The sequence below is a fragment of the Diadema antillarum genome, unplaced genomic scaffold, assembly GCF_040938485.1.
Source record: "Diadema antillarum isolate AM-2024a unplaced genomic scaffold, OU_Dant_1.0 seq00001407_RagTag, whole genome shotgun sequence".
NCBI lineage: Eukaryota > Metazoa > Echinodermata > Echinoidea > Diadematoida > Diadematidae > Diadema > Diadema antillarum.
This window is the reverse complement of record NW_027272162.1, coordinates 173,240-198,298: the sequence shown is the minus strand read 5'-3', so window position 1 is coordinate 198,298 and position 25,059 is coordinate 173,240. Positions and strand designations below refer to the sequence as shown.

General features: G+C 37.8%; 1 protein-coding gene across 1 annotated transcript; it reads right to left on the bottom strand.

The window, feature by feature from the left end:
• Window positions 1-1,043: 1,043 nt before the first annotated feature.
• On the bottom strand, window positions 1,044-15,689 carry LOC139709108 (uncharacterized). Its single transcript, XM_071621070.1, has 6 exons — window positions 15,681-15,689; window positions 9,087-9,438; window positions 5,578-5,919; window positions 3,786-3,911; window positions 3,034-3,252; window positions 1,044-2,635 (listed from the first exon to the last, which is right to left on the bottom strand). Exons 1-6 carry the CDS (start codon window positions 15,687-15,689, stop codon window positions 1,077-1,079), a joined length of 2,607 nt encoding a protein of 868 aa, XP_071477171.1. The 3' UTR covers window positions 1,044-1,076.
• Between the last annotated feature and the right edge of the window lie 9,370 nt (window positions 15,690-25,059).

The window sequence follows — 25,059 nt, the reverse complement described above, 5'->3', positions numbered from 1 at the left end:
CCTCTTTGAAATATCTTAGTAACACTTCATCTGTAGTCTGTACATAAAGACATGTGTTGTAGATTATCATAACACATGAAAGTTCTTACCAGACAGTTTGAAGCCTCTGCCCCGAGGATCTTGTAGAATTCCACGTGAAATTGTAAGTTCCATAGTTGTACCTTACGGAGTAAACTGCTGGAGCACATGCCCTCCGCCAATTCACGTGACACAGTTCTTCCGCACTTCACTTCTTCCATAGCCATTGCTGATAGAACGAACATGAATGTTGATAAAGTACTCGCAGTTGACTGGAGGTTTGAAACTCACAGAGGAAAAAAAAGATCATTCTATACAGGTTCTATTCATATCGTCATTTCACTAATCACAACTCAGGAAGGAAAGAATGCATTTTCAGTTTGATGAGAAAGGTAGAGGGGCGATGAATATGATTGCATTACATCAATACTCGTGTTAGGTGCCCTAAGTAGCTGTATGTTCAAAACACTATAGACGATACTCAGTTTGACATGTCCCTTTAATATACACGGCGTCTTTATTATAGCCAAGGTTGGGTGATTACTACAAAGGGCAGTTTGACAACTGCAACTCTCGCAAAGGGTCTCATTTTAGAAGACGTTGAAACTCCGTGGGGTCCAATCATTTTGCAATAAGAACATTTTGCTTGACTCCTCATAACATTTTTTTTTTTCTAAAAGCCACGACGTAAAACGTTTCATACAATTTACGACCAAACGTTCAGAATAACAACAAGACATGAAATAAGTGGCATGGCAATTTAGATTAAACTTACACATTAAGTCATCATAATGTATCATGCGAGGAGGGCAACTATTTTACATAACAATAATCCTTAGAACGTTAATACAATTGCACAGAATGTTATATTTAAAAACGATTTCCCTAAATAATAGGGCCTGTTCCAGGTCTAAAAAAATGTTAATAAAGCTGCTGAGGTTGTAGATTATCCACTCAAATTCACAAAGGGGAAACACACAGACAAACACACACCCCCACATACAAGGAATGTTATTTTCGTTCGCCATTATATTTTCTGACATATTTCATATCAATATTCAAGTTGTGTCACTCACCACTTGGTTATAGCGCACCATGAACACTACTCCTGACACTAAGTGTTCTGGTGGATAGGACTCTAGTGTGTATTCATTCCATTGTTCTCCCACTGCCCTTGCTGCCTCCTCAGTGTGACATTCAAACGCAACGTCAACGCAGAGCTGCCAGTAATGATAAGACTTCACTAGGCCCTTAATGATATCCAGGCCGATTTCATTCCCTGAAGCTGAGGTGAAGTAGACTACGTAGCGGAACTCCTCGGGTCGACTAAGAAGTTTGTTTTTCACCTTATCGTACTTAATACGGTCATTGTCTAATAAATACTCAACATATACCCCTGCAATGTATTCTTGAAACAATTTGTGGGGAAAAGAAACAGTTGATGTAACCAAGGATGAAATGTTGACATCGCGCCGACGTTCCCTTGTGATGACATCTTTTTCTATAGTCAAAACTCCCACTCTGCAGCATGTGACCATGGCATCATGACACTCTCTGAATTGTTCTTCAGGAAATGAGAGATTCCTGTGAAATAGACCCTCTAACGCTATCTCACTTATTTCTTGAATTGCCTTTCCAGCTTCCTTTAAATGTTCAACAATGTTCTGATTCTGTAGATTTACACAAATCTTTGATGCGTAGTGTTGTTTTAGGAAAGAGATCATTTCTCCAAAAATCTGGGAGAAAGTGTGCAATTTTTGCAGTTCTCTTCGTCTTTCTTCACTGAAGTCGTTCCACATGAGGCAAAGCATGGCACAGTAAATAGGAAACGGGGCCATGTTTGACTGGATGACATCATTTTCCTGCATAAAACTGATTAAGCTTTCTGCAAGATTGTCCTTCTCTCTAATCCGAAAGTACCTCCTAATATAAGTTGATAAATTCTCCTTGTTAAATCCTTCGACGTCTAGAAAAGTGTAAGTTTCGGCAAGACTTTTATCCATCATGAATTCATTTGTCCTCCAAGGACGTGTTGTCACAATTACTTTGCATGAATTATTTGGCTCTTTTACTATAATGTCAATGACCTCACTGCTGCTCGTTCGACTTAATTTTTTGTCAAACTCGTCGAAACCGTCAAATATAATGAGAATCTTACTCAGATTTGTTGAAACATAGTCATCTATATTTTTCTTTGTTGCCGTATTTGAATGAGAGAGGTACGTTTTGACAATACCACCAATACTTGTTGCGTTCTTGATATCTCGAAGAGGTATTAGGAGCACCATGTCCAGATCCTGGAGAATCCTTCCTTGGCACCAGTCCCAGGCAATCTTAGCGCAAAGTGTTGTTTTGCCAACACCTCCCTCACCCTGGATCAGAAGGCGCTTTGAAAGATTTCCTTTGTCATTGTTTAACAGAAGATCGTCGTATGTTATTAGTGTCTTACGCTTGCTATTTCGATCTATTATACTTAAATTCGTATAAATATCATCCAATTCAACACGTTCCATAAAGTTGAGTGGATCCACCGTGACCTTGCGTCGTGACACACGGTAATACTCCTTCAGATCTTCCTTGCATTGCTGTACCTCTTCCTTTGTAAGCGATGGTGGTTCTTAGAAGAGAAACCAAAATGACAGAAAAAAAAAGACATAAAATCAATATTACAAATATATGAGGGTACGTATACCCGCAGACACGTAGGAATAGCCTGTATACAGAGAGGGAGAGAAAGAGAGAGAGAGAGAGAGAGAGAGAGAGAGGGAGAGAGATGGATAGAGGGTGAATAGAGAGAGGGGGGGGGGGGGGGAGAGTGCTTGAAATATGACTAATCATTCTTTCTACTAGGGCCTAACTGTGTAACATAATACAGCTGTATCATCGTACAAATAATGTAGTTCAAAGTCATGAGATTTCATAATGTTGAAGGTCTAAAAGTCACTGTTCATAATCAAATAGTGCACTTTTTTAAGACAAGAAATAAGACTGTGGTTATCTACATATTTATCTTACCCAGCATCAATTCTTCTTCCTCATGAACTCTCTCTGGTATGTTTAGTCCTCTCAAGCATTCACTTTCCTCGTGACATTGGTCTGGTGTGTTTGGTCTTCTCAAGCATTCACTTTCCTCATGACATTGCTCTGGTATGTTTGGTCCTCTCAAGCATTCACTTTCCTCATGACATTGCTGTGGTTTGTTTGGTCTTCGCCAGCAGGGGTTCCAGCCACATCCTGAAATATTATCATAAATAACAAGAGGGTCACTATAAATGAACATATTTTTATACAGTATATCAGGGGTACAATTCATTTTCAACACCTTTCTTGTTTCCTCTCTTTTCACTACCACATTCTGATGCCAACATCATTTCAAGCATGTATGCTTTCGATGTGTGGTCTGATGCATTTGCTTCATATATATATATATATATATATATATATATATATATATTATATGTATATATATATATATATATATATATATACATTTTTGACATAGAGTAATCATCGTTGATCATGGATTTGTAAGTTCTGCTTACATGGGACAATTTGTCGGTCTCCATAAGGTTAACAAAAACTAGTTATAATTTTATTTTTTGTATCAAAATTATTAGAAATTTATATATAGAATCAAAGAAGTAAACACCTATACGTACACACACACACATGCGCGCGCACACACACAGACCCACACGCGCATGTGGGTTAATGATTATTAACGCAATGAATGCAAATATCTAACCATAAAGAAAATAAACCAATACCTTTTCGCGGTAGGTAATCCGGATGTTTGCTTTGCAGATATTTCCCAACAGAGAGAAATAAGACGACTATGACAACAGGCACACCAATGATGAGTCCAATAATGAGAGCCGAATTAACACGTTTACCTGAAACTTGATAGAGACACATATATTATGAAACTCGTTTTCATTCATTTCTCCATTTAGAAGACAGTAACATAAAACATATAAATGTTTATATATACAATACAATGCTAACATTTCAGCATATGTGTTTGAGAGTGTGTGAGAGAGAAAAAATGAAATTATGTTTGGTAGTGAAATGAAGTGGTTAATTGCATGAATGGGGCCTACATGTTATCTGACCCTGCATCACAAAACCAACAAAAAGTCGCCTGACATGGACTTTTAGTTAAGGGCACATTCGGAAAGATCAGACTCTAAGATTCAACATGTTGTATAACTCAATTTAAATGAACTCCCCTAACTAATCTAAATATCGGAAAGAAAATACACATTCTGGAAAAGTGTGAAATAAGAAAAGAGGCTTTGAAGTACCGGGTCTATTCAAGCCCTTAATCCTTACCAAGCCATGCTAGTTGTGCGATGAAAAGGACAAAACACAGGATGTAAACCACCGTAGCAACAACAATAAAGAGAATATCAGATTGCACTGATATTGAGTATGTTATATTAACACATTCTGCGCATGATTAATGCCAACTTTCAAAGCAGTACCATTATCTTTTCAAAAGTTATTCGAGTTGAAAGACCAGTGAAGAGTGTGCAAAGGATTTTCAAAAAATGAAAAGGGACCTAAAAGACGTACCTGATAATACTACTCTACAAGAAATGGTTGCAGAAAAACTGAAGGAAAACCCTTTCCCATTCATAAATTATGATCCCAAACTTAAGAATAAGAAGAAGATGGAAACTAGCTCTTACAGTAAGTATAAACGCTTAAAGTCGACTTGGTTGACCTGTGTCACATTTTTTTTTTCTTGAATCCCTGACTTCTAAAATCAAGGGGTGCAACTTTTTGTTGGCTTTGTGATGCACAGTCACATTATCATCAATGTAATGGCAAAGCAAATCATTCAAAGGACATATTTCTAATTTAGTCATCCTACGAGACGACTCATATACGGTCAACGAGCTCTATAGATAAAAGGTCCAGTTCATGAGTCACATCGCTGGCTAGTCATAGAGCCTGTCAGTTTGACATAAGGTAAAAAAAAAAAGTTACGAGTCCGACACTAGGCAAACAAGGCCTGCGAGTTCGACCCTCCATAGGCAAAAAAAAAACAAAAAACAAAACAAAAGCAAAAAAAAAATGGGTTCATGAGACCAACACTTCACACCTCCCTGATAATTATGATAGCACTAGGTGTCGGACTCGTGGACCTTTTATTTTAATACCTAAACTCATTGGCCTTTATATACTTGCGTAGTATAAGTGTCGACATCACGGACTGTGCGCCTCGTGTGCTGTTTATAGCTCGTTGGTGTCGAACTTGTGACGCTTACCTCTGCCAATTGTGGTACGTTTCTTATTCTTCTTCTCCTACTTTTATTCATTAAAATTTGTTAACATTTTTCTGAATGCATCTTTTCTTTTTCTTTTTTTTAATGGTAAATTAGAGACCAGTAAGGTGGACATTTTTTGTGCGGAAAGGTTACTTTGCTCAATTTAATATGAATGAGCGAATTATACTTCCCGGTGACAAATCTCAATTAGAACATTGGTTTAAGTAATAGCAATTGTAGACAAGCTATTATTCAGAAACATAGAATTGGCAACATTTCACGAAACCTGATAAAGGCAGAACGGTGATTTCTCTGGTCGACTCTCCATTCAGCGAGTCACCGGTAGCCACGCACATGAAGGTTTGCTCTGTCCCATGTTCAGTTAACACAATGATTGTCTCGAACCTCTCGTATGTGCCGTCAGAAAGTGTTCTCTGCCGTGAAACCACAGAATCTATTCTCTTTCCCGACTCCTCAGTCCATAGCATGGAAATGTTAGGTTTGAATCCACTCACAACACACGTAAGATTTAAAGGGTGGGTGTTGGAGGGAGATTGATATGTACACCGGCTTTGACGAGATTGAATTCTAGCAGCACATTCCTCAATCGTATGTCCCGATGCCATCGCTAGGAAAATAAGAAAATTATTTTGAAATGATGTATAATTATAAACGTATCATAATCTTTACTCGGCAAATAACTGACATGATGATGACATGATACTTCGAGTAAATGTAACGAAGAGTTGTTTTCGCTTTTGTTATGTTTTTTTTTTTCTTTGGACTACAACCTGATCAATGCTCAGATGAAGAAACATAATTATGAAGATTGGATGATAACACAAAATAAACACAACTCACCTGTTTACATTTGGATTGGAAATGTAGGATGATTACAATCTACATGTATATAGCTTGATGACTAAATACCAAAATCATTGTTATCTTATCTAAGAATTCATAAGCAATATGATAAACGCAAAAAAAGGAACAGGATAACAAAATGAAACGGAAAGAAAGGCACCATTCATAATGTAGTTATAAAGCTTGTAAAACCATTAAACATGTTTCCAATTATGCGAAATGCAAATGTGAGACAAGTGACTGCACCTTTCTGAGTATGTCTTCTACAAGAGATAATTTTGTTTGTCATTGAAAACTCGGTCATCAAAAGTTTTACTTTGTTTTGAACTTGGTGGTTGCTATGGTAACGCCTTTATAAAGATTGTTGTTTTAGAAAAAAAAAACCTAAATATAATTTGTATCAAAACATTACTCATGACTGATTTATACTGAAATTTTACACACTAACTGTCCGCAGTCTACATGTGGTTTGTTTTAACCCTAAAAGCCCAGGGGGGGGGGGGGGCACATTGTGCCCCCTACCATGTTTTCGTTTGCCACTCCTACTCCCTTTACCCGATTTCATCCAAATTTGGTGACTTTTCCTAAAATCTTATTGCAAACATTTTGATATATAATTTAGATATGTCCTTTATTCCTGGTTGCCATGGCAACTGTAAACTGACAACCATGTTAGTCAGATTTTGATGATTTTCTGTTTCAATTTCAGTTATACTTTCAGTTATACAGCTATACTTATGGATGTAATGGGGGTTTTCTTGGCTGTTATTTGCTGAAGGACCGAAATGTGAAGTACCGTGGTACTTATAGTTGAGAATTACCCTGAAATGGTCTTCTTATCATTTCCTTTGTTTTTTATATGACATAGGTATCAAACAATAGATTTAATAGAAATAATCGAAAATACAGCATTTTTCAAAGATTACCTTTTCATTTTGTGTTATCTTCACACAAGCTTTGCTTGTAATATCATTTGTTTATCATAATATCAATCTGCAAACTCAAAATTTCAATATTTTGGAAATATGAAATGTGATAACAATATATGTATCCATTCCAAGCAGTACATTATAGGTTTCATATATTACTTTACATTGTAATGAATTGCGCCCCCACATGTTGACCTTGAGAAATTTCAACCATTACAAATAGTGAAGGTTGACTTGCTCTTCCTTTGTAGTAAACATGAAAATGATTGATATACAATAAAAACATATATACTGGGGATAAAGAAATAGAGAGAAAAAACATGATTTTAGCGTATTTCCTACGTATTTCTGTATATTTTGGGAAAAGCGCCCTCAGTGGGTGACCTTGAGAAATTTCAAATGTTGGGTCATGTAGAGCATGAATTGCTCTGCCCATGTGCCAAATATGACGGTCATACATCGTTTATAATAAAGAAGTTATGTAGGGGGCCACAATGTGCCCCCCCCCCCCCCCCCCCCCCCCGGGCCTGGAAGGGTCAACATAGCTTGGGCTTTATAGGGTTAAGGCATAAGCGGTAATGCTGGGCAGGACAGTTGCTATGACACCACAATATTATGTACCCCCTCCCCCCCCCCCCCCCCCCCCCAAAAAAAAAAAAAAAAATGAAATTAAATAAAGTAGAAGAAAAGGTCCATTTGCAAAAAAAATAAATAAATAAAAAATAGTTCTACATGTAAATCCTCCTCGGAGACACAAAATCCGCTATATATATATACATATATATATATATATATTGTTGTTGTTGTTGTCTCTACTGTCTTGATTTATCTGTTTGCTGTGAAACTTGTGTTATGAAAACAGTGTCAGATATAATTATCATTGTAGCAAGTTTAATAAATAATTTAATGCTTTATCAACAAGAAACTAAATTGAAAGTTAAATGTGACCCTGCACCTCAAAACAAACACAAAGTCGCCAGACATCAATTTTTAGTTAAGACCATTATTCTAAAAGAGCAGACTTTAAGCTTTAAAATGATGTATAACTCAAATCAAATGGACTCTCCTAACCTATCTAAATATTGGAAAGAAAGCACAAACTCAGGAAAATTGTGAACTGAGAAAGAGGCTCTGAAGTACAGGGTCTATTCAAGCGCTTAATCTTTACCAAACCGTGCTGGCTGTGCGATGAATGGGACAAAAAACAGGAAGTAAACCACCAGAGTAACAACAATGAAGGGATTATCAGATTAAATGGAAATTGAGCATGCTTCGTTAACACATTCTGTCCATAATTAATGCCAACTTTCAAAGCAGTAGCACTATCCTTTCAAAAGTTATCAGAGTTGAAAATGAAGAGTGTGGACAAGGTTTTTCAGAAATGAAAAAGGGATTCTAAAGACACACCTAATCACACTATACTACCAAAAATGTTTGAGATAAACTGCTATGAAAGAAACACATTTTCCTGCCCGTTTTATGATACCAAATTTTAGCATAATGTAAAGGAAGACCCGCTCTTTCAGAATATATGAAAAAGTCAAGTTCAGCTAGGTTGACCCATTTCACTTATTTTCAGTCCTCACGCAAAATCAGTGTGTGCGACTTTATGTTCGTTTTGAGGTGCACGGTCACAAATGTGCTTGTTAGAAAATGAAAAATATGTAAGCATGCTCTGACTAACAACATTAATTTAATGTACCTTATGTGTCATGTTGTACTTCTTTCAATCAAAAGGTTTGATTGCAATTAGACTCAGTTATCCATCACCACGATTACTCTTGATACTGGCTGACTTGCAAGCATTATACATAAGTCAATGTGACACTATAATATTATTGTGACGGACTACTGACATGTCGTTCTTTTGTCTTTTTTTTTCAGTGAGTTTGAGTGTCTAAAGCTTCTTATTTTTTTTTTTTTTGTATTTACGGTAACCTAACTCACAACAATATTTTCCCTCTTACTAATTATGACATGGATAGAGACAGATGTTACCTACAGCTAATTGTCATGATGGTGGAATTTCCAAAACTTTGGGAATTCTTCAGCAGCACCTCACAATAGTAACGACCCTCATCTGCCACCTCCAAGCTGCTGATGACAAGGCTGAAGTTCTTGTCGATGTCAAACCGTTTCTCCCTGCTAAAAAATTCTCCATCGATGAATCCAGCTTTCACCGTCCTCTGCTGCTGATCTGAGATTTTCTCCTTGACCCACTGTACAACAACAGGCTCCTTCTTGATGTCACACCGCAACAGCACGTCTTCTCCTTTCCATCCTTTAACGTTGGGGGCAGTACCTACCACTGACGCTAGACGGTAGAAATTTGAGTTCGCGTGATTGTATATATGCTTTAAACTTAATACATATGACTTTCAGCTTTAAACTTATTGTAAGCATAATGCCTGTCTTCATGCCCCCTCCCCCAGAAAGTGGGGAAGGTGCAGCAAAAAGATCAGAAATTGTTTTTTTTTTTTTTTTTTTTTTTTTTTTTGCTTTTGCTTATTTTGATACCCCAGCTTCTCTGGTATAACTAGCAAAAAGTTGCTCACTCAATGTCCTTCTTATGCTTTCAATTATTCAAATGTAAAGGCTATACAGATGAAAAATTCCTTACCCATACGTAACTTAACTTTTAAACTGAGGATGAGTTGAGTCATATTTTAAAGGTGAAGTTGAAATAATTTGTCCGAGAGAATGGAAAAAAAATCTTAGCTTCAATCAAAAAATCGATGTTGTTAAATTTTAAAATATTAAATTGTTTTCTTCTCAGCCATTTGCTTAAGGTGATCATAAAGATAGGATGTATCGATTTGAAAGTAACCAACAGTGTCCTGAACAGAAAGTCAAAATATTGTCCGGAAAAAAAAAATCGTAAAGTTATCGAAATGTTAACAGATTAATCCTAATTACAGTCAATGGTTTTATAATTCTCCGTTGAAGCACCATGAATATTCACTTGAAAATCATTAAATAACAAACAAACAGACACACATAGTACACACGCGAATAAACGTTAACGAGACTGGGACGACGACAATAATAGAAAAAAAAAGACTAACAGACAAGACAGAATGAGAACATAACAAGAAGAAAAAAAAAAAACGGACAGAAAGGCAAAAAAAGAGCCAGCGAACCTGGACAGAACAATTTCGAGAAAAAAATGGGATGCGTGAAAAGGATACGGAAATATAGAGAAACAGAGAGCAGTAGAGAAGTAGCATAATTAAAATCAAATCTACTCTGTAAGCGAAGAGTGTAAGTGTATCAGGACAACAGGGACGAGAAAATACATGACAGTTATTTGTTACCAAATTTTTCGATAAGAACGAGTTGTTATTATTGCAGTGAAGTTTATATTATGTGGTGACTATATCACTAGACTAATGTTTCAAACTTTTGCACAGCTTGCATGCATTTTCTGAATGTGATAATGTATACGAATGGATCAGTGAGACTTTTTTTTCGGACACACTTCGAGTCTGCGGAATGAAAATAGAGGCACCGACTGAAAAAGATGGTGCTGGGAGAGGGAAGGAGAAATGAGGGGCACGTGACGGGCTTACAACTAAAAAGAGCGCAGAAAGATGAGGCAAGAGGGTATCAAATATTATAAAGAAAAGGGATTCGCCCCCCCCCCCCCAAAAAAAAAAAAGAAAAAGAAAAAGAAAAAGAAAAAAGAAACAGAAAATATTGAAGAAAGAGACCAGAGTTCAAAATAGCCTAGATTGATGCATAAACAAGTCGTCAAAGCCCACAAGACGATTAGCCATACCAGGACAGTGAATCGCATAAAGCACTTGCAAAGATGGCATACTGAACTGCTGGCAGCGGAGTTGACTACAATGTATCTATCTGTGAAAGCAGGTATATAGCAGGGGCGTCACCAGCTTTTTTTTCAAGGGGGGTGCGTTTTGACACTAAATGTTTACGAGATTTTTTGGACAGACATTTGGAATATAGGAAGCTCTCAATCCCCAGACTTTTACTGTTTTTTTGTTTTTTTGTTTGTTTGTTTGTTTGTTTGTTTTTTTTTTTTGGGGGGGGGGAACCAAGCGGGGAAAGGGCACCGGCGTAGCTAGGATTTCGTCTTGGGAGGGGGGAGGGGGTAGTATGCGAGGGAGCGAGCAAGGGTTGGGGGGGGGGAGGGTGTGGAAGTGCCGGAGGGGGTTGTACCCCCTATAAATGGATTATGTGGAATGACGGTGAGAAACGACAAATTACTGGCAGCGAAATCAGGGGAATGGCATAACGACTACATGCGAGCGAGGGGAGCAAGCGAGCTTGAAAATTTTATCATTTTACAGTCCGAAAACTGCCGTTTGTAGCCATATTTTGTTTTTGCTTTGTAAATCAAGGGGGGGGGGGACGCACCGGGCGCAACTCCTGGCAATTACTGGCAGCAACATCAGGTGAATTGCATAATAATTAAATGCCAGCGAGCAAAGAGAGCGAGTTTTGAAATTTTGACATTTTACGGTCCCAAAACTGCCCTTTGGAGCCATATTTTTTCGCTTTAAAAATAAAGGAGGGGTGGGAGGCGCAACGGGCGCAACTGTCGGTAATTACTGGTAGCAACATCAAGAGAATTGCATAACAATTAGATGCGAGCGAGCGAGCGAGCGAACTTGAAAATTTTGACATTTTACAGTCAAAAAATTGCCGTTTGTAGCCATTTATTTGCTTTGGAAATTAAGGGGGGGGGGGCGCACCGGGCGCAACTGCTGGCAATTACTGGCAGCAACATCTGGTGAATGGCATAGCAATGAAATGCGAGCGAGCGAAGAGAGCGAGCTTGAAATTTTTGACATTTTACAGTCCAAAATCTGCCATGTGGAGCCATATTTTTTCGCTTTGGAAATAAAGGAGGGGGGGGGGGCGCAACGGGTGCAACTGCCGGAAATTACTGGCAGCAACATCAGGAGAATTGCATGACAATAAAATTCGAGCGAGCGAGCGAGCGAGCTTGAAAATTTTGACATTTTACAGTCCGAAAACTGCCATTTGTAGCCATATTTGTTTTGCTTTGGAAATGAAGGAGGGGGGGGGGGGGGCGCACCGGGCGCAACTGCTGGCAGATACTGGAAGCAATATCAGGAGAGCATAATGATTACATTCGAGCGAGGGGAACGAGCGAGCTTGAAAATTTTACATTTTACAGTCCAAAAACTGCCGTTCTTAGCCATATTTTTTCGCTTTGGAAAAGGGGGAGGGGCACCGGGCGGAACTGCTGGCAATTACTTGCAGCAACATCAGGTGAATTGCATAACAATTAGATGCGAGCGAGCGAAGAGAGCGAGCTTGAAAATTTTACATTTTACAGTAAAAAAACTGCCGTTCTTAGCCATATTTTTTTTCGCTTTGGAAATCAAGGGGGGGGGGCGCACCGGGCGCAACTGCAGGCAATTACTGACAGCAACATCAGAATAATGGCATAAAGATTAAATGCGAGCGAACGGAGCGAGCGAGCTTGAAAATTTTGACATTTTACAGTCCGAAAACTGCCATTTGTAGCCATATTTGTTTTGCTTTGGAAATGAAGGAGTGGGGGGGGGGGGGCGCACCGGGCGCAACTGCTGGCAGATACTGGAAGCAATATCAGGAGAGCATAATGATTACATTCGAGCGAGGGGAACGAGCGAGCTTGAAAATTTTACATTTTACAGTCCAAAAACTGCCGTTCTTAGCCATATTTTTTCGCTTTCGAAAAGGGGGAGGGGCACCGGGCGGAACTGCTGGCAATTACTTGCAGCAACATCAGAATAATGGCATAAAGATTAAATGCGAGCGAACGGAGCGAGCGAGCTTGAAAATTTTGACATTTTACAGTCCCCAAACTGCCGTTTGTAGCTATATTTTTTCGCTTTGGAAATTAAGGGGGGGGGGGGGGGCGCACCAGGCGCAACTGCCGGCAATTACTGGCAGCAACTTCAGGAGAATGGCATTACGACTAAATGCAAGCAAGAGGAGTGAGCGAGCTTGACAATTTTGACATTTTACTGTCCAAAAACTGCCGTTTGCAGCTATTTTGTTTTTCGCTTTGGAAATTAAAGGGGGACGCCCGATGCGCCCCTCCCCCTGGATCCGCCACTGGTAGTCAAGGGTGTGGGTTTATGTTCATGACTGGGGGAGGTATGACCAGCGAGGTGGCGTCGAAGTGACCAAGCGGATAAAGGATGTCCAAAATCTGCACTTTGGAGCATCCCCTAAACCTGTAAACTAATTGTGCGTGTTTGTTTGTGTGTGTGTATTATATACATGGAAAAGTTAGGAATTAGCCCAGGTCAAGTCTTTTTATTGGCAATGCAAGACATTTTTATATAGACTAGTATGTAAAGCAACACTTCAAAATCAATGATCTAGCTTTGATATAACGAAGCGTAAGGTACAAAGGTGTATATTCTACATCACATTGCGCAACATTGTAGCGACTCTTCGTTCGGATGTACTGAGTACACTGCGCACATCCTGCTTATATGCAAAATGCCAACCAGGAATCACAATCTTTTGTCGGGTCCGCGCTTTTTGAACAATGTTTCACACTATATACCTATTCAATTATGGTTAAAAGAAGTCATAGAAAAATATCTTATTTCTGGATCACCCTTTCATTCAAAAGCAACTTACTAACACTTGAACTACTATTTGGGTAATTTTCTTTTTTTTTCAGCGGCGTAGTTGCGCCACTGCTTTTGGATGAAATAATTGGACAGATTTCTTGAATTCTAACAAAAAAGAAAGAAAATCTTTTCATCGCGTGAATTACGATTATGTGGGGTGGGGCAAATGGTGCGCTTGCCTACCAATATTTTTATGGGGGCAACATTTTTGTTTTCTTTCAAAAGCAAGAAAATCTTCTCATTTCGGGAATTATAAATTAATTATGGGGGGGGGGGCAAAACTAAAATATGCTTGCCCCTCCATTTTTTTCTTTTTTTTAATGAGGCTAAGGCTCGCTCTTGGGCTGGCAATATGGATTGGTCAGAAGTAATGTACATAGACCCTACATACTTGTAAGTAGCACACGTACATGCAAACGTGTATAAGTGCTCCGTATCGTACGGATGTACAGTACGGTCGATAAATAGTAAACACTGTAGAATACTAATAGATATGTATAAAATCAGTGCTGTCAAAACCAGGGGTGCGAATTGTTTTTGCTGACGATTTTTTTTTGTGTGTGTGTGTGTGTGTGTGTGTGTGTGTGTGTGTGTGTCCCTGGTGCAAAGTATTAAAAAAAAATAGAAAATAATAATTATTTAGCGTCCGGCGTTGAGGTCGCTCGCAGACTGATTTTTGTTTTGTTTTGTTTTGTTTTGTTTTGTTTTTTTTTAGGATCTGAAGGGGGGTGCGTTCGCACCCAACGCACCCCCCCCCCCCCCCCCCCCTGGTGACGCCCATGATAGAGTAGAAAGTGAAATGAAGATGAAATGCGATTATGGGATGTCTTATAAAAGCGGAGCCAGCCTGGGAAGAAAAAAAAAATGACGTGATTACAAAACACATGATAAAAAAGAAATAACAATCTTTTCTTCTTTTTTTCTATAGCATCATTTTATCCAAAGAAACAGTTTCCTTCTTGTTTTAAATGAATCCAATGAAGGCGCATATTTGATGTCCATAAAAAGGAAGTTCCAGAAACTTGGACCTGTATGGATAGATGTCTGCTAAATTAGCACGATTCTTAGCAAATGTTATTGGGGTTCCTTACTGTCTAGTAGTTGGATGTTTATGATATGTCAGATTATGATGACACATGGAGTATAAAGACATCAGGCAGTTTTTGATTATAACTGTACAAAAAGGATTGTATCCCCATTTTAGCCTTATCTAAAGGCACGGGGCTTTTGAAACAATGAACGAAAAGTGATAACAAAATAGATTACTTGTCGCAATCTTTGACCTGCTCAATTATATGTATTCTCTTTTTGTTGGGTGCCTCCATTTTAATTCCGCAAAATGGAAGTGTGCCAGAAAAAAAAAAAAAAAAAGGTCTTACAGAAAAATTCGTATACGTTATCACATTCAGAAAATACACGCAAGCTGTGCAAACGTTTGGAATTATTAGTCAAGTAACATAATCACCACGTGATGTTTACGTCACTGCAATAAAGCAACTTATGGTTATCGATTATACGGTCTAGTTGGATGTTTATGATTTGTCAGATTCTGATGACAAATGGAGTAAAAAGACATCAGGCAGTTTTTTTTTTTTATGGTAACTGTACAAAGAGTATCGTATTCCCATTTTAGCCTTATTTAAAGGCACGGGGCTTTTGAAACAATGAACGAAAAGTGATAAAAAAATATATTACCTCTCACAATCTTTGACCTCCTTAATTATATGTATGCTTTTGTAAAACACCTGCATTTCGCAAATGAAATTGCCTGAAAGATTATTTCTCATTACAAAAATTGTAGCTGTAGACTTGTTTTTATCAAGACTGGACGTCGGTGGACATAGCAAGATTTAAGTAGGAAAATTATACATTTTACTACTGCAGAAATAGGACATGGTGCATGAGTTACTTAACGAGCGATTAGTGTCTATATGCAGTGCAGTATCATTGTAATAGCAGGTCCAAGCGCTTACCTTCGCCATAGTGGCCAGAGAACACAGTAGTAGACAATGTTAACAGGAGAACGAGGTAGTATCTTCTATCCATCACAGGTAGTCATAGATTGAGATAATTAACCGAGAATTATATGAATGCACGTTAAGATCATACTGTCTCAGCAGACTGTCAAGTAATCACACTTACACCAATAAATATGGCGCCGATTGCACACACACCCAAATTAATGCATCGATCCGAGACGGACCGAACTCTTTTGTTGGGTGCGTGGGAGTTAGTGCAGTGCTCCTACCCTCGACGCAGCCGTTTGCTCACTGACATGTTCGTGAATTCTTTTTGTGTCTCGCATATCATGTCCTTTACAGCTGATACTTTTGACACATTTCAGTTCGTAGGAGACATGACTGTTTCCTCATATCATGCATGAATGACATCGTACAATACACACATTCTTTTCCCAATTCCAAAGGCAGGCCTCCAATCTGAATATACAGAAGTGCTATCTGTACAATTGGGTTTTATGGTGTCTTCAATTTAGCGCAGGGCACCTCAGCATCCATATTATTATAGTTATGATGAATAAAGTGGTAGAAGTTCAGTGGCTTACAACTGAAATATCATGCATACACAGTAATACTGATCCTTTTCTGAACCAGATATACCCCAACAGAACACTAGCATAACCGTGGCTCATCTGATAACAAATCATATTCACATGTTATGTGTACGACGGTAACTCTACCACACACTTCATCATTCATACAAATGATTGAAGCTAAACTTTTCAAGGAAGTAGAAATAATGTTTAGGCCAACATGATGTTCTTGAAACAAATCAAATGGCTTCAATTTGTCAATTGATATGATATTATTAGGGGCAATAGAAACACACTTCACAAATGTTACCTTCTAAATATAAAACCTGTTTTAGGATTACCGGTAATACTAATCCTCGGAGAAGACCTTAACGAAATCGAAAAATATGTCATGTCATGAAATAAGGAGCCTGGTACACTTGTATGTCATTTGGTTTATTGTTGTTGTTGTTATTGCTGTTGCTGCTGCTGTTGTTGTTGTTGTTGTTGTTGTTGTTGGTGGTGGTGGTGTTGTTGTTTTGTCCACAAGTAATATGAATACTCTTGAATCTCCACAGGTATAATAACTAATCGCTCGTGCCATTTCCAGTGTCATTATCATTAATATGCAGATTTTTCGATAGCGTCTGTCGGGGAAAACTTTCACTCGTCTCCTTTGTTCTTTTCCTTACAAACGAGAAGGGAATGATGAGTGAGGGAATTAGGAAATCTTAAAAACGAGAAAATGGATATGAACGCAATGGTTACTTCAAGCTTGCTCCTAGTGATGGCATTGACATTATTATGAAAAGTTAAAGGCAACACCAACTGCCTTTATGTATAAGTGTCCCGTACTATGTATGCAACGTAGAAGCGTCCAAGTAGTAACCTATGTGTGACATGGTAATAAGTAAAAAAAAAAGCCTTTGAATTTTCGTTTGTATTTAATGGCACGATCATAAAGAATACAAAGGTGTATCATACCCTGCACGGACTTTGTACCCAGGGGTTGTCACAGTTTTGAATAAAATTTTTGAATCGAATTAACCAACAGGTTTCTAACAGTGTGCACATCATAACCTCTTATCCGTTAGGAGCTCCGAGAGTCGTCTCAGTGGTCACGTGATCACATGGCATAATAAGGAACTATAAAGGATTATCTACTTCAATCCATGTCAGATTTGACTTAGGGCCAACATGAAATCAAATGCCCAAACCGATAGAACAGTAAAAGGGGATGGCTAGTAACTGATCAGTGCGAATCAGTGGGGGGGGGGGGGGGGGGGGGGGGGGAGTGCTGGGGGATTATTGTTCCAATCTATTGTTGTGTGAAAAATATTTGCTTCAGAACGGTCTCATATTCAAGAAATGTGCAGTTTAATGCCCCATCACTGAACAGGCATGCTAATCTGGAAACATCAAACTGCACATTACTTGAATATAGATATATAATGTATACTCTTAAATGAATCTCTCAAGGATTGGAACAATCATCCCCCAGCATTCCCACTGATTCTCACTTATCAATTACTAGCCATCCCCTTTAATAATCTAACATGATCGAAAGCATATCGTGAGAAAGATGTAGAACTCCAAGAGTTTGGTTGTTGTTGTTGTTGTTGTTGTTATTGTTGTTGTTGTTGTTGTTTTGTCATGAAAACATAATGTCGTCCCCAGAAACGTTTTAAAGTATTGGAGCACGTGAAAAAAAAAGTTGGTATATGTATTATAATATATTTATATAATATCACACAATCTATCTGATGGGGCCATTTCAGGGGGAAAAAAATATCTGTTGGAGCATACACTGTTTCGATTAATTGCCATGCCATACCAGGTAGTGGCAGTATGGATGAGACAAATTTTTGCCCCGGCACAAATTGTTGCCACCTGAAACAGGCGTCAAACTATGCATGGGGCTGACGGCACAGCCCGCCCTTGAAGCACATTTTTGGTGGTAACATTATTCCTGACATAATCATTGACATAATAACACATTACCAGCATGGCTACATCCATGCAAACAAGCCATGTAAAAAGTCACGGTGAGGTTTCAAGAAAGTGTGTATATGGCATGTCCGGTCGTGCGTGTGTGTTTGTGTGTGTGTGTGTGGGGGGGGGGGGGTGGGTGTGTGTGCGCGCGTACGTGTTCTCTGTTTTCATGTCAACCGAAAGATCATTATTCAATTAAGTGTTTATCATTGGCCTGTAAACGTATGCTTGAAAATGTATCCAGAACTATCTGTTACTCACTTTTGAAATAGCACTAACTGATCTAAAATCAAAACAATCGTCATGAAAACATGTTTGCAGCTAAACATGCCTAGGTAGGCAATACGCTCTGACTTTATCTATAAAAATATGTCTTGTAATTACAGTGTCGAGGTGTCCAAGCAGACACAGTTACTGTGTGCATTGATACAAAAGTAACGTTTAAAATTCAGCGTTTGCATTTGGTAGCATGATGTTAAAATACATAATAGTATGTATTATGCGCAGCATGGACTTTGTACTCGGCTCAGGGTTTGAATAGAATCACATATTATGAATAGAATCAAGCAACACGTTCGAATAGTGTGCACATCATAAACATTGTTCTGTAAAGAGATGCGAGAGTCGTGCCAGCATTGACGTGATCACAAAGCATGCGCAAAGGGCTAAAAGGGTTAACTATCTATTCATGTGAAATGTGACTTTTTTATATGAAATAATAATGTCCACCCAACAGAACAGAGGATGATCTATAAAAGACACAAAAAGAGAAAGACGTATAGAATTCCAATTTTTCTTCATGTTTTCATAAAGCAATAATGTCAGTCCTAACTGCCTTAGGAAATATAGGAACAGGTAAAGAAATTATGTGAACAAGCACATAAAATGATACCAAGTCAGGGGAAAAAAAATTCGGTGTATTTACTACACTTCTATTTTGATTTCTTGCCATGCCATATTAGGTAGACCTAGTGGCTGTTATGATTATCGAAGCCTTTGTATGATACTATATGTGTGCTTTCGTTTTTATTTTGTGTGAGTGAGTGTGTGTGTGTAAACGTCCAGCTCAGTCAAATTTTAATTCACTTTATTCTATGTCTACATCCTGCCAAGAGACGAGGGGATTCCTCCTACAACTTAAATGGGTTTGTTTTCAGTATTATTTCTGGACTTGAATGATCATTATTACATCATTCTCTTTTTCTCAATTCGTATGGTATAATAAATTTCGCCACTACAAATCCAACCATTCTTAACACTATACAAATAAAAAGAAGCCGGTCTTTCTTTTCTGTCTCTTTCTCTCTCTCTTTCTCTCTCTCTCTATGACTCTTTGGAATTTTTAGATTTTTTTCTTGTTTATTTGTTTGTTCCGTGATGGAAAATAGAGACAATGGAGAATAGAAAATTAATCTTAGTTTTCAATGTATCTCTTGTTGTTATATACGTACCGTAATCCAAACAAACCGTGGTAATGCTAGCTTTAAGTGAATACAAATGTATGATAATAAATCAGACAAAAAGCTTAATTCGTGTTTAATTTGATAACTCTTTCGTTTGTATGTTTATGTGTGTGTGTGTGTCTGTCTGTGTGTGTGTTGGATGTATGTGTGTGTGTATGTGTTTGATGTGTGAATGTCAAAGACAAATTACATTATAATTTGATTGTGTTATATTCTTTTATACAATCTGGTTGAGTACTTGGGGTGGATCACTTCACCAGTGTATGCACTCTGCTCTTTGCAATGTATTGAAGCTGGATCTTTTACGTGCATGTATGACGTGTGACTGTCTCAAAAACAAGACCTCCATTTTATTTCCTATCAGAGGGATGGAGATTTCTTCTTACTAAGAGGGACATGATAACACACGTCATTACTCAGAAAGACTCCGAGGGGAGTTAAGCGAAAGACTCAAAGGGAGTTAAGCGCGCGGTCCACGAGTTCTTCGATTGGAAGCTGTAGAGAGAAACACAGTATGATTATACCTACTGAGCCACCTTGCCTTGTTACCGATTCATCACGTAATGATTGGTTAGGATTTGAAAACAACCAACAAGAACAATAATTGTTCTTAGCGTGGGGCATAGGGCATGATAATAATTTTGTCAACTGACATGCTGTGCCGTTTCTCTACTTTTTTTCTATTCTAATTATATGATATAATTAATACGTCATACAATGAATCATCCATTCTGATCGATCATGTGTGGCCACTAGTTTTCCCCACTTCCTTCAGTAAGAATGATGCAGCTTCCGCCGACTGAATTCTGCTCAGACTTCACCAGACTGGCATTGATTCGCCGTAGATGGGGTGTTACCAGTCTTGGCATATATTATAGTATTGGCATAGTCTTTGCATAAGTTGATAAATCACCTATGTGCCAATTTTTAACCATAGACATTGTTATTTTAACCATACTGCCTCGAAGCAGCCGATGTCAATTTCTTTACAACATTATGAGATTAGTTTTACTAATTTTGTAGACATGCATATGATACGAGTTCTTTAAGATTCAATTCAATTCAGCAGTAATTTATTCTATTTTTTTCGACAAAACATATGGATTCATAATTATCATTATTATCATAAGCCGCAAATTAATAAAGAAACTTTGTAAAACAATAGTGAGAAATTGTGATACGTCATTGACATAACAAAACACTGTAATAAATCACCTAGGACAGCAGACAGCCCTTGTCATAATGTTGGCCCTTCTGAATAAGTAAGTCAATACAACATACTTTAATTTCCGAAGCCCAATACCATGAATACAGAGAACAAATTGATATGTAAATAGGACTATAAGAGACAACACTGGCATACAAAGACAACAGAGAGAGAGAAAAGGAGAGAGAGAGAGAGAGAGAGAGAAAGAAAGAGGTAAATACATGGAGACAGTGACCTGCAAATGTTTATCGGAAAGTGCAGCTGTAGCTTTGAAGTGTGTTTTGAATGTGAAGAATAAAAGGAAAATGAAGGAATTTCGTAAATACACTGAAGAGAGACAACGCTACATTCGGTAATACGATTGTACCAACAAAATAACACACATTGTAAATTCCGCATGTGATCAAAGTCCTATACAGGCTATCTCGATTACATGGAATTATGAAATAACAAACATACACACTCGTATAAAGACATCAACACCTATGTTCATTTCCTGTACATTTTTTAACAAACAGCGCACTATTAACAGCAACGCTAAATTCCAGAAACATCGACTTCCAAGTCATTAGAAAAGGGTCATCCGAAGCTTAATTTAACAACGCATAATGACTCAGAATTTATTAAAGTATTTTCATCGGAATGGTGTACCGTAACTGGAATACTGAAATATTATCACTAAGATTGAGTATTCTATTTTTCATGAATGAACGGGTACCAACACTGATTTTGACGAAAAGAATGTTATCCAGATATTTGATTAGGCAAGTAGGCAATCTGAGTCGGATATGACTCAAATTGAAAAGAAATATACGTTCGCTGATTAAAATGAGTGTATACGCAAGTTAACTTCTCAGCCACACTGCAAACCCAATCTGACTTCCTAACAAGGTGCAATTCAATTCAATTCAATTCAATCATAGTTTATTTCCAATCATCGAAAATCAAAAAAAAAAATAGTACAAAGTATACATGTGATGAAATAATATTGTTCAAACGTTTGCAAAAGGTTCATGTAATATATATACGAGACAAATTATAGAACAACATATAACATGTACAATATTTAGGAAAAACACTGTATAAATACTTCGTGGGCGAGCGGAAAATAAATTCGATTATGGAAAATAGTGATCCACTAAAAAGCAAAGCTTGTCGGACGTGGATCGCTAGATAAATAATGAGTAAATGATATACTATTCTATAACAATATACATGTAATCATTTTGAGATACACCGGTTGGGAAAAAAAATAAAGAATACAAATGCTAGTACCCGGACACTGCTCACTGAACCACGTGTACCGGGAAAATATGACAAGGACAACACGTTCGTACACACATTCGATTACCCACACGTATATAAACTGTAAGACGCGAGACAGTACCGAGAGGAGAGAAGACGGTAACAATACAAGTCTACGAAGAACAAAAGACGGTAACAATACAAGTCTACGATAAACAAAAGACAGGAAAGGAAGAGGAGAGAAGTAAGAAGAGAAGTCTGCACACAGAACACGCCAAGTGCTGCGACATCAGGACAGGTGAAAGCTCAAGCATGAGTTAAAACAATTTAAATTATCTAATACTATAAGTAGAAAGTAAATGTTTTCTGAGTTTGTATTTAAATGTAACAAATTTGGGGGAGTCTTGTAAACTATTATCTGAATTATTCCAAAGTCCGGGTCCGGTATAAAGAAATGTATTTTGGGCATGTGCGGTTCTCATTAATGGAAGATGAAATTCGTCGGATTCAAATGCACTGCTCAAGGAAGCTCCAAATACAATTTCACTTGTCGGGCAAGGCTCAAACCCAATTCCATTTCTCCAGGAGGGTGCAAACATAATTTTATTAATCGAGCGAGGCCCAAACTCAGTTTCTTTAAGCGAGAAAGGTACCAACCCAATATCATTTTTCGATCAGGATGTAACCCCAATTCTGCTGCTCAAGCAGACTGCACGATGCATGATATTACTCTCTTGCCTGAGTGTACAGTTCCGTGAATCATGTAGATTTGATTGGGTTCATTCGATTTGAGTCAAATTCACAGTCTCATCATAGGAGATAGCGTTCATCCATTCACAAAATAGCAAAGCAGGACTGGAAGCTCGTCCTAAAGAAAGCAATATCTATGACATTTCAAAACGCAATGAATCTCCATCAAAGTAATACATAACGAGGAAGAATAACATCCTATAAGCTATAGAATGATAACGAAGAGTCCCATTACAAGACACCTTGTATGCAATTTCCAAGAACAACGAGGGAAAATCCTTACACTAAACATTCTTTAATATAAACTGTACACACGGTATTTGTCGTCTATAAACAAGAACACCTTGTTTTTTCTATGTACATGTATTATAGGCAGCTCAATTACAAATTCCTGAGCATGTTAAATCGTCTAGACACTAAATGTATCATCATTGAATTGCTGATAGCTACATATCAATCACTTAACTATGACTGTGACAATTAAATTTCAAAATCTACCAGTACGATTGGATACATGTTACTAGTATTCTGAATTGCATGGTCCGCCGGAGTGGGATATGACAGGAGTAGTATAATGATTTTATGTTCCTATTTTTATGTGTGTAACGAATGTTGTGCGAAAGCTCCTGTGTGCAATGTAATATAATCATGTGTGTGTGTGTGTGTGTGTGTGTGTGTGTGTGTGTGTGTGTGTGTATCACGCCCTCGTTTTTCATCCCCTTCTGACTTATAGTATTTTTTGGGTAATTGTTTTTTTTTTTCAGTACAATATTCGTCTCATCAGAAGTAATTCGAAGATCGCTTTAAAGTTTTAATTTCTAAAAAAAAGTACATAATGTAGAATGCAAATTCATGAGTCAATGCTTGCAATTTTACAAACATTCTTACAACTTTGTGGGAGTGTTGACATTGCTTCTTGATGTCAATGTAAAAAGTTGTACAATATATCGATCTTGTGTTCACAGGTGGACACGAGCAAACAGTGAATTGAACATAGTGAGACACCATCCATACACATTGCTCTTCTTATAAACAATGAATTTCTTAAGTACGCTGCATGGTGTGTATGTGTTCGTGTGTGTGTATGTTGTTGTTACTACTGTTTTTTTTCAGTATACTTATAGCCACGGAACTACTAGCTCCAACTCTTGCTTGCTGTTAGCATTCCTGCTCCTCGAAAACCGATTTTATTATATTGATCATTGTGTGTGGCACAAATACAAAGTTCATGAAAACAGAATCATTGTACTTAACACGAAAACTAATAAAAATAACACCAAGTAAAGGAAAAACATAAAGCACAAATGTATGTACAAGAACACGAAAACTAATAAAAACAACACCAAGTAAAGGAAAAACATAAAACACAAATGTTTGTACAAGAACACGAAAACTAATAAAAACAACACCAAGTAAAGGAAAAACATAAAACACAAATGTTTGTACAAGACCGGTCAATAAGGTAAATCATTCAGCCATAAAAGAGCATCTTCCCAAGTTACTGTCACAATGTTGGAGCAATGACTCAAGATGATATTCTGTCGTATTTAATTTCGTGAGCGTTTTCTATTTTTTTTTTCAACTTTCGTCAGTTTACATGCACATGCCTCTGGTAAATCGATAAGAGCTATCAATTGTTACTACAATGCACTCCCGTTACATCAAACATGGTCATAACGAAATTCCAGTTACAACGTAGTACAAAATTCAGGCTCCGACTTAACGGCACTATTTTATTCTGTATTATTTGTTCGGTTATAAAGCAATTTCGAAATTTCGAGAGAACTGCTGGTCCGAAGGACTTCGTTATAACGGGGGTTGACTGTATTTCAGCTCAGCTCACTGAGGCTCTCTGAATCTTGGTTGTGGCGTCGTCCAGCACGTGGATTCCTCACTAGAATGATTTCTTTTTCCATATTTTAACTATACAGTGCTATACGTCCCGTGCTCCCTTTGTCCATTTCTTGTCCCTTCTTGCTTATCTTTTCTGATTCGAACATTGCTTCTATGTCTTTCTGCTGGCGTCCTTTCGTTCTGGTCCATGTTCTCATCCTCTCCCTTCTCTTAGTTCCTTTCTTCACTTCTTTGCGCCCCCCCCCCCCTTCGATTCATGTCTATCAATGTCTAAGAGCGTTGTGATTCTACTTTATGACGTTTAGCCTTGG